This window comes from Phoenix dactylifera, chromosome 16, assembly GCF_051530095.1.
Source record: "Phoenix dactylifera cultivar Ajwa chromosome 16, Ajwa_hap1_PhDact_Kaust_v1.1, whole genome shotgun sequence".
NCBI lineage: Eukaryota > Viridiplantae > Streptophyta > Magnoliopsida > Arecales > Arecaceae > Phoenix > Phoenix dactylifera.
The window spans coordinates 23,471,832-23,482,952 of record NC_143205.1 but is presented as its reverse complement, the minus strand read 5'-3'; the positions used below and the strand labels follow the sequence as shown (position 1 = coordinate 23,482,952).

Sequence of the window (11,121 nt, the reverse complement as noted above, 5' to 3'; positions counted from 1 at the left end):
ATTCCATGCAACGTGTGAGCTAAGACCTTGGTCCGCTCACAGGGAAGGCCATTTTGAAGTATAATTACATATTTACATTGTCCCAAGAACAACCACAAGTAAATGAAATTTGGCAGTATCTGCGACCTTGTTTTGATTTTTAACCATGTCCTTGCGTGGTATTCCTTTGAGAAATCCCTGCTGCTTGCCAAGCGTCCACCGAACGATGGAGACCGAAATGCAGAAGGTACTGAGGAAACTTAGTTGGCCCAATGTATTTGGAGGCCCAAGACCGTTTTGTTTTTGAGGCATTCTCTACAATGGGTCGGCTTAACACAAACTTATAGGAAAGCTTTTTTCCATTCCATTTTGTCCTTCAGGCCTTTCCTGCGGTGGGTCTTTTTTTGGATCGGAGCCTTAAGCGACCGCCTAAGTTGCCTAAGGATTGGGCCGGCCTTGTACAGTAACAATCCAGAACTTCATCCAAAATGGCTAGCCAGAAGGTATTATTTGAATTTTTTGATCCTACATAAGTATCCAAGATCTATCCAGCAAATCACCGATGTGAGACTAAACATACTCCCTTACGGTTCCTTGCATACTCTTTCTATTTAAGCTCTAACAATCTTGTCGGGCTAAGGGTTCAAACCCATTCAAATCTAATCACAAACACCACGATCGGCCTGTGGTCAGCTCCAATGGATTCGTGCTGCAGTGTCCTCTTGTCCACATAGGTTATGGGCCGGATCCGCTCTGATACCATTAGTAACAACCCAGGACTTCATCCCAAAAATACTAACTAGAAGCTATTATTTGTGTTCCTTGATCCTTTATAAGTACCCAAGATCTACCTAGCAAATAACCGATGTAGAACTAAACAAACGTCTGCACGGGTTGTTACAAGTATGGAGGAAACTTGTTGAAGGAGGGGCAAGATATATATTATAGGGTTCTTCTTTTCTTGAAAACAAAAAAAGAGTGCAATTTACAATAGAAAAACCAAAACTTTTTAAACCAACAATAATTGGCCGAGTAGAAACTCCGGTTGAGCTTTAATTTTAATGTATACCAACTTGAATCCTATCTTAATAATCGTTTAGATCCCGGCAAAGGGCTCGAGAAATCTATTCCAGTTTGGTGCCTGCAATATTGTTTGCAACATAATATATGATGTCCTACGTTCTCGTCCATCATACATGCATCAAGGTTCTAACCATGCCCCTAATATCCTCTAATATTTCTCTTTTTCATTCTTTTCTACACTTTCTCTAAGATCGTTTTCTATCATTGCAGTGGAAATGATGGTTGCCATTTACCCACTCTAGCTTTTTTTACTAGGTTATTAAGAAAAATATCACTATCGTTAGCAAGATTGTTGTTTTCTATTGTAATAGAAACTAATCAACAATGATAGAAAAATAACTTGGTTACTTCATTACCTCCCCGTAACTGATTACCTTAAGATAAATTAATAACAACCATAGTTCTTACTACACATGCAATAGCCTTTTTTAGGTCTCCACCACATATATGTGCACAACACAATGTTGGACCAAGAAAATCACTCCAACATAATGTTGAAATTCGAACCATGACTCGCACCTCACATGGAAGATGTGAATGATGGACACAGGAATGGTGGTTTTTCCAGGCTTGATGAAAATAGCATCAGAAACATGGGAATAATAATCATTTGATTCTTCATTTTGACACAATAATCATGGTCATTACTTATTTGCATGACAAATATAATTTTTAGAATTTTTTATATGAATACCCTCCTAAATATTAGATTTTGCATGAATATTCTTTAAAAATTGATATTTGTGTGTATATTCTCGTAAAATACTTGTTTTGCTATTATATTCTATTTTTATTTTTGTTTTTGCATATGTATCCATGCTATTTAACGACGCTAAAAAATTAACGATTTTAAATTAAAATGACTAAAATACCCTTAATGGGCAGACATACAAATAGATCACGATCCCGATAGTAGACAAAAAGATAGGAACAATAGCATAATTTTAAAATTTTATTTTTTAATTAATATAAATATAATTTTTTTAACACCGTTGAATAACCGTTATATTAAGGGCATTTGTACAATAACAAAGTTTGATGAAGGTATACATGTAAATATCAATTTTGTAAGAATATTCATGCAAAAAAAAAATCTAACTTTAACTTTTATGGTGCTATAAGCGCTCCCTATGAGAGTAAATTGCTATAGCGGTCTTTAGCAATTATTTAGCACTACACCTACGTAATTGTCTCAAATAAATTGATACTGAAGCAGAGACGTACAAATTACCATCGCTTGGATCAAGCGGGTGTGGACTATGCAAAGCATAGGGCATGACCCATCAGGTTACAAGCAATTCTTCTTTTTATTTATCTCTCTCTCTCTCTCTCTCTCTCTCTCTCTCTCTCTCTCTTTCTTTTTTTGAACTGCATTGAGCCATGCAACCATCGTGAACGGCTAAACGCTATGCGACATAAAATGCTTAAAATTATTTTTAGGCTACGTGATTTCTTGGTTTAAAGCAAGGCTTGAAATAATTTATCGTAATGCCTCTCACAAGGTCCTCCTCTTGTTGGTTAAGAGATAGAACAGAAGCAAATTAGGAACTTTGTGTCAAGGTAGGCTAGTAATGAGCTAAGCTAGGATGGGGCTACCAAAGCCTCACGAGCCATTGCATTGCATATTACAAAAATTTGTGACCCAAATTATTACTACAAAACTGTCTAAAATTATGATAGAGAACAAATGCACTTGGAAGGCTCCTTTGTGGCTTTCTTCGCGGCTCGCCACTCGAAAGGTTTTACTTAGGCAGACCATGAGTTCATGCCAGAGTCCTTACGTAGTATTTTGCTTTCTGATTTTGTTGGTCGCACTCATACAAGCCATCAAGGTACAAAAATAAATAAATAAATGTACCTTGATAGTTTTTCTTTTATTTGAATAATAATGAAAAAAAAAGAGTACCTTAATAGTTGCATATTTTGTTCATAAATTGGGTTCAATCATCATTTTTCTACTTGAACCAATTAATTTATGCCAGATTCAAATTAGTTCATGCAAATTGGCCCACCAAGCACTCGAATGTGTTGGACCCCGTGTTCTCACGGGATTAGATTGTTCTAAGCCTTGAGAGGAGATGCGACCCCAAGGTTGCCGTGATTTTGGCGGGAAACGGAAGAGCCGTTGTCGGACCGCGTCAAACTTGGCGGCGGGGTTCTGCCCGTTGGGAGGATACCTATCGGAACGAATTTTGGCGGGAATGCCTTGCAAGTGGTATAAGAGGCTTTTTCAGGAGAAATAACGGATTGGCCCCCGCTAATCTTGTTATTATAACCCACATTTCTCTTTGTAACAAATTATATATTCTTTTCCTCCCTCACTTATTTTACAAAAATTATATTGTACATGGCGTGCGACTATGCATGTTGACGTTCGTTCCTTCAGCAGTGCATCAAAATAAATATTTAATAAATTAAATTTATAGAAACGAGTCATTGTAATTAGCGGCACATACAACAATTTGCTGCATGTAGTATAAAATATAATTCTCTCTTATTTTGAATCAAAGTTTTGATTATTGCATCTAACCCTGATTCTTGAGTAGTTCGGCATTAGGGAGGATTGAAAGTAGACAATTTTTATTTTTCCATGCACACAATTAGACATAGGATCATATACACTGACCGCATTTAATTGTTGGGGATATTCCAAGACTTAAAGAAGAAATGGCCACCGCCCCAAAACCTAGTAGGGCAGGCACTATTGTCATAATTGCTGGAATTGGACTATAAACATTTTTAAAAATAGTTTCAACATTTTTCTCTTCTTTGGAACTAGGGTTTGCAATCATGCCAACAATTCAGCCAAGATAATCATAATATTTTTCCAATTGTTAGAAATAACTAATTATTTGCAAAATTTGAATGATACTCATAAATCCAACTGTATCAGCTCATGCATTCTTGTAACATGCTGAAGCCTCCTTTTTTATATATATATATATATATATATATATATATATATATATATATATATATATATATATATATATATATATATATATATATATATATAGTTTGTAGGATAGCTGCGGAACTACTAAATATTAAAATTATTTTTCCTGCAATTGAGACCTTAAGTCTTTTTCGTGTGTCTGCTTGTTGTTTATGATTCACGCTTGGAATCTTCTAATATGCTATAATTTTCTTTTGAGCATCTGATTTCTAAGTAAGTTAATGCATTTCAGTGCAATGACTCTAACCTCTATAATTTGTAAAGGGAATGATGGAGAAAGAAGATTGCGCAATAATACAACAAAATAGAATCCGTCGGGTAGAAGTAATAATCACTACGTTGCTATCTAGGCCATTTATTACTGGAGATGGACACCCTAGCTACATTAATAGCTCATGGTAGCTCTCTTTATCTGTTGGAGCTCCAAATGCTAAGATGGAGACATGTTAGATTTATAATGACATAACCAATGTGAGTTTCCAAACGAGTGGGACAAGCAATGTAATAAACAGGATACATTGATGTAGACTTGATGCTTTTGATGGATCAAATTATAATCTAAGAGTAGGATCACTCCATGACCAATGTCGCATGAAATGTATAAGCACATGAACTCTTGTAGATCATGATATACTCGTAAATATTTGATGAGAGGCTCTAAAAGCATAGACATAACAACATCACTCCAAGTGAAAGCACGCAAGCCAAATATCAGAAAATTACATATTGAAAACCACAAGCAAGACTTCTGTTGAATTAGAAATTATAGATAATTGAGCTTTATATAGCATTAGTATCATATAGTATAAAGTAATTATTTTTTAAAATTAAGGTTGCATGATATATTAATATTTTTTTCAATTATTGTATTTATAAAGTAAAAAATATTCAATAGCATGCATTCCATTGCCAAAGATTTGACAAACGAAAAATTATACACAATTAGCAATTTTAAAAACTCTCGCACCTTGTTGGTTAGTATGATTCATTCCGCAAAATAGCTGGCTTTTGGAGATGAATTTCCGATTGATAGTATTGAAAAAATAAAAAAATAGTAAGAAAAATTTATATTGCATCTACATGCCACCACATTTCAATATTTCCAAGAATAATATTTTAATTCCGAGCAAAAAAATAATATTTTAAAAAAATAAATTTTTTTTCCTTATAAATGTGAATTTACCATCCAGTCCCTGGTTTCCAAAATATCGTTCGGATGCGGAAAGTACATCCATCCTTCCGCCCCAATGTCCTTACCCACCTGCAAATAAAACCACCATCTTCCTCTCTCTTACATAAGATTTCTCTCTCCTCTCTCTGTCTCTCTCTCCTTTCTCTCTCCCCCCCCCCCCTCCCGAGGGGCCTCTTTCTTCCCCCCCTCCACCCTCGTGTGGGTGTCGCTCTTGTTCTCTCTCTCTCCCTCCCCCCATCTCCTTATCTCTCCTCCCTTGGGACTTTATTTCTCCTGCTTGGTCCAAAATCTTTTTTTTTTCCTGCTTCATTTCTTGTCCAAGATTGCTTCCTTTGGTTCCTTTTCTGGTGCTGTTCCGTCTCCAACATCAAATCTTTCCTGTCTTTCTCCACCATTGTTCCCGCTGTATGAGATCATCTCAGGAGGAGAGGAGTAGATTGGGTGATGGGGAAGTACATGAAGAAGGACAAGATCACAGGGGAGGTGGCGGTGATGGAGGTCCCCCACCAATCCTCCCACGGAGTCCGCACCCGGGCCAAAACCCTAGCGCTCCAGCGCCTCCAGAAGCCCAACCCAGACCCTGCCTCCTATCTCGAGCTCCGAAGCCGCCGCCTCGAGAAGCCCTTCGTCGCCGCCACCGCTAGGGCTAAGGAGGCCTGCAAGGAGAAATCGAGACCTGGCCCGAAGACCAGTTCCAACGTTAGCTCTATGGGGAGCACCAGCCCTGGCGGCCGGCCGGCGGAGGGCCCAGTGAATTCGGGCTCGGTGGGTTCGGTGTCGGCGACGAACCGCTGGTCGAAGAGGGGAGATGCCTCGATGGAGATCGAGGTGTCCTCTGGGTTGAATGTTATCGAGCCCGAATCTGGCAGGTGCGCTTTGGTCTAATCCTTCCAAATTCATGGTTTCCTTCTTTGCCGTTCTCCCGCTAGGATATGCTCTTGGCTCTAATTTTATTTTTTTTCTTTTTATTTGGTCGCTTCTGTGAGATAACTCTGATTCAAAATCGTATTTTTAGGGCATCATGGGTTTCTCGTTTTCTTAGCGGGGAAGCCAGATGCTGGAAAACATGACTTTCTGTTTATTCTGTCCCTTTTTTTTAAGTCATTGTTTAGGGATTTTAAATTTCACTTGCATTGATTGAGGGTTATATTAGATGTGCAAATTTTATTTTTTCCTGTGTGTTTTCTCTGTTTGATTTTCAGGATATTATGAAAAAAAATCTTTATTAAATCACTATTTGGTTCTCCGAAAAAGACCCTTTTCTTTGTTACTTACTTTTTTCTTTTTTTAAAAAAAAGAAAAAACCCCTTTTCCCCGCGCCCGTTTCTTTGTTCTACCGAAAACCGCTCGCATGAGAGTTCCTTCCGCGACTCTGTTAATGTCAAAAAGGAACTCCTTTCTAAAATCAAAGCTTACTAGTTACTATTATTTTTCTCATGTGTTATTGGCTTCTGATTTCTAGGCTATCTTTTTTTATTTCTTTCTGGTAACATAAGACTGCTCTGTTACTGTTGGAAATCAGGCTCCTCGGAGACTACAGAGTTCTTTGTAAACGTTTCAACTATTACTTTTTGCTTCATTCGTTGTTATTTGACTCATCTGGATGGCTTCTCCACCATGGATACTACACATATTGTTTCTTTATTGCCACTATTATCTTCAGAATTTTTTTTGAGCATTCATTAATAGATAAATTTATAATAAAATGTGAGAGATTTTCTGCTAGTTTTGTGAAATGGGTATTGAAGGGACCTCTTTCTTTGAGTCGCCATGTGGGCTTACCATATTCGACAATACCTGAATTGAATGCCCTTTTTCTTTCCCAACTTGATGCTAGCCATTTATATCAATTCATTGTTCTTGCGCTTTTGAGATGTATGCCAGTTACTCTGGATATATATGTATAAGTATATGTATATATGTATGTGTATATATGTTTATGTATACTTTTATACATATATATTATGTCCTGGATTTGTATAGACATGTACTCATCTTGGTTAAGTGGTACGGTTGTTTTCTGCTTCGTGGACAAGCTTTAGTGGTTTTATTTGGTTTCCACTGACGTGAGATTCCTTATAAATATTAATTAATGTCTGAATTTGGTTAAAGCATGACGTGGGTCATGGGTAACCGCTTTTGGTGGTGGGTGTCACTCTGCCATATTTTGTTTCATATTTTTTCTCTTATTTCTCGACATAAGTAGGTTGCTTGAAGTTTGTTAGTATTTCAAAGTATGCAAAGCTGAAGGTAATGTGCATTTTGTTTATTTTTTTGTGCACCTTTTGGGTTCCTATATTTTTCCTTTATAAAAAAGGTGATCTAGGGACCATTTTCAGGCCACAAACCTGTGTGGATTCTGCGTATATATTATGGTAAAGGATCTAGAGAAGTGTGACGAGAATTGGATGATCATCATGGAAACCTCGCTGAGTGCTGGAGCTACTTTTAAATTACTGATACTCTTTTGAATGTTGCTGATAATGATTGTTATTAGTGTCTGTTGCTCAACCATTTTTTTCTTGGCGTTTGTGGTTCATTTTCTTTCTTTTTTCTTTGGTGGGGCTATATGATGTTGTTGCTGAGCTATCAGGTGCCAGCAACATCCATTATTATTATTATTATTATTTGGATTCTTCTAGGACTCGTCTGATTATGATCACAGGGCTGTCAAGTGGGACATTCAGATCTGGTAGACAGCCATTTGTCGGGATGACCTGCCAGTAGATGTTGGGTCCATATGTTGTTGTCTGTTGTGGTTAGATATACAAATAATCAGTGTATGCTTTTATGCTGTGCAATTGACATGACCATGTCCCTTATTAGGATTGAATGAGAAAGGAGATTGCATGACATCAACCTCATACGGTTGCACTATAGGGATTAGCTCCTCTCCTCCTCACATCTTAACAAAAAATTATTGATTGTGCATTTTTTATCTACAAGATCGATCTAGCTAAGAACATGTGATTATTACCTGGCGGTTTTTCAGCTTTCCGAGTGAACAAGGGAAAATTTTCAGAAAAGAATGTTTCTCTACTGTAGCAAAAATTTGAATTTTTTTTCTTTTTTCCTTTTTGGAATAATAAATTGTTGAAGTTTATTTCTTTCTGGTATATTTTATCAAATCCAATTCTTCATGCCTCTTATAAGTCTCTCTGTTTGTGCTGTTTTCCAAATTTTAGGTGACTTTTAGGACATGCTTATGTAAATATTATTTCAAAATTCTTACAAGTTATTCTGAAAGAAATTTTTTAAAAAGAAAAAATGCAGAGGATTTTATCTGCTAATGCTTGGCTGCTGGAATGCCAGAGAGACAACACCTTGCAGTTTGATAAGGAATCCTGAATCTATGGAGACCCCCAGCTCCACAAACAAACCAACTGAATCAACCGCCATCAGCAGGAGGCTGCGGAAATCAGTACATGGAAACATCCCGACCGCCCTTGAAATGGAAGAATTTTTTGCTGGAGCTGAGCAACCCCAACAGAGATTATTTAAAGAGAAGTATATAATTCCTCAATCTTTTCTCCTTTTAAAATGTTAAATTACAAATCATATAACTCCAGTTCTCATGTTTGTCATCTTTAAGGAGACAACAGAACTGTGAAAAAGAGCAGATTGATGAGTTGAGCTCATTTGGTTGGATATATTTGACCAAATCTAGTAAGATTTAGTTTTCTAATACAGTAAAATGACTCTCACTTAAATATTGAACAAAGCATGTCAACATGGAAGACAATATTGTTGGATAATAAGAAGAGGATGGTGATCTCAGGCTTGCAAGCTAATATGATTCATTAAGTTGGTTTCCAGTTGGTTAATTTCACTTAACTGTTGTTTTTGTTTCTAATGTTGTCAGTTACAATTTTGATCCTGTAACCGAGCAACCACTTCCTGGCCGATATGAATGGATGAAACTGGACTGATAGACATGGAAGCTGATCCTGTGTCTGCCTGCATCTTCTCCATTCATCTCTGACCAGGACTGTCAAATGCAGATGCAAAGAAGAAACCAAGTGCAACAAGACCCGGTGCTTAGTTTATTTTCTGTAACATATAGAACCTATCAGTTCGAAGTGAAAGGGGACCAAAATGGAAAAAGTAGTCATAAATCCAAAACCTTTCTAACATAACATTTAGGGGCTGACAGGGGTCCATCAACTTTTCAGTTTTCTGATAACACCAGATATGTATCAGACTTTTGTGGCTTTGTGGGGTATATAGGGAGTTGTACTTCAATTTGTATCTTGTGCATACAGGAACTGATGAAACTGGATGTCTCTTTGGGAATAAATTTGGCCCCATTTGCACCTTGTCTTCTATCTCAGAAACATCTCCACTGTCTAATGTGTTGTTTGCCATTTTTCAAAAAGTTCTCTTTATCTTTCCAATAGGTTCAAGTGGATGTGATGAGCCCATGTGTTGCTTGTTGGGTTTCTGCAGTGATATCTGACTCTCCTGTGGTCAGATTTGCTATATTACTATGTTGGCATAGTATTTGAGTATCTGATCTAAGAGTTCTTTTTCTGTTTTTTTTTACTTACGGTAACTCTTATTGTTTATGTAGTTGAAGAGCTTGGATGGCAGCTATGAGGTGGTAAAAGCTTTTCTATCTGTGCCAACTCTTTGTGGTTTCTTAGAGGGCTTGAATTGAAGGTAGTCTGAGCTTCTTTATATATATATATATATATATATATATATATATATATATATATATATATATATATATATATATATATATATATATATATATATATATATATATATATATATATATATATATATATTGGGAAATATGGACTTCTTTATATTAGAGGGACTTGACACATCCAATGAGATAAATTCTCTCAGTAGAAATATTTGATGATGGCTGTGAACTCATCTATAATTTAAAAATCTAACTTAGTACTTTGAAATTTTCAATCATATAAATAGTTAAGCTTTGGTTTCTTCCTTAATAAAAAAACTATATATTGGCTTCTCTATTCCTATCTAGAGAAGCAAGAGGAGCCTTGCAAGGTGGAACTCAAACTAGACCCCACATTTGATCTTGAAGGCGCATTGAGCTTTTTGCATCATCTATTTCATGCTGCAAATTAGTGATTTTAAATTTCATATACTCTTCATTAGATTCTCTCAATTAATCTTTTAGCAAAAAAGCTCTTAATGTTTTTTTTTTTAATAAAATCACTACTTTTTTCTGCAAAGCCTAGCAAAAATATTTTTTTTCCAGCTAATAGGTGAATATTTCTCATTTATAGACAAATAAGATAAATAATAATTATCTCTATTTATGTTTGCTGCATGTTCTTTTAGCTACTCTTTTTCAGCGTGCCTTAACCTTTTTTTTTTTGGTACGAGTGAATGACTTGTTGGCTGGTACATACGGGTGCAACTAGATTTGTAGAAGCTGTTTGCGTCCTTCCAAGTTCTCCGGTCATCTCTATCCAGCATTAAAGGAGGAGTGTTTGCAAAAACTAGTTCTGAGGATGCTATTTGTAACATAACAAGCTTGTCAGTTAATCCTAAAAAGAATAACAAAGAAAGAATGAAAAAAAGAAGAAAAGGAAAACAGCAATATCAAATAAAGAGAAATCTTATTTAAATCTTGCATAGTTAAGATTGGATACAAGCTAGAGTGATAGACTTCTGAGATTTTCAACAAAAATAAATGTATCAAGCGTTTAGATCACGCCATACATGATAGGAAGTATGTATGTCCGTTATAATTTGTAAACCAAGAGGCCGGTACAAATGAAAGGCGGCAGGTCCATGGCAGTGGAGATATAACCCATGAGTACTACACTATCAGGTGATGGTTTTTAGAAACTCAGGTGTAATATAATGCTGAATCTTAGTGCAATAGTTTTTAGCGCCTTTATGCGAGTTTAGTTATAGGACAAATGAA

The 11,121-nt window shown here is 36.2% G+C and overlaps 1 protein-coding gene across 2 annotated transcripts; it reads left to right on the top strand.

Annotated features, from left to right (window-relative positions):
• Positions 1-5,273: 5,273 nt before the first annotated feature.
• On the top strand, positions 5,274-9,880 carry LOC103711834 (cyclin-dependent kinase inhibitor 5-like). Of its 2 annotated transcripts, none has more exons than XM_008798124.6 (3): positions 5,274-6,079; positions 8,523-8,717; positions 9,073-9,535. In XM_008798124.6, the coding sequence occupies exons 1-3, from the start codon at positions 5,655-5,657 to the stop codon at positions 9,137-9,139; spliced, it is 687 nt and encodes a 228-aa protein (XP_008796346.2). In that variant the 5' UTR covers positions 5,274-5,654; the 3' UTR covers positions 9,140-9,535. The 2 variants fall into 2 exon arrangements, with proteins under 2 accessions (XP_008796346.2, XP_038970919.1); XM_039114991.3 differs by lacking the exon at positions 9,073-9,535 and adding an exon at positions 9,781-9,880 and having other exon boundaries at positions 5,316-6,079.
• Positions 9,881-11,121: the final 1,241 nt, after the last annotated feature.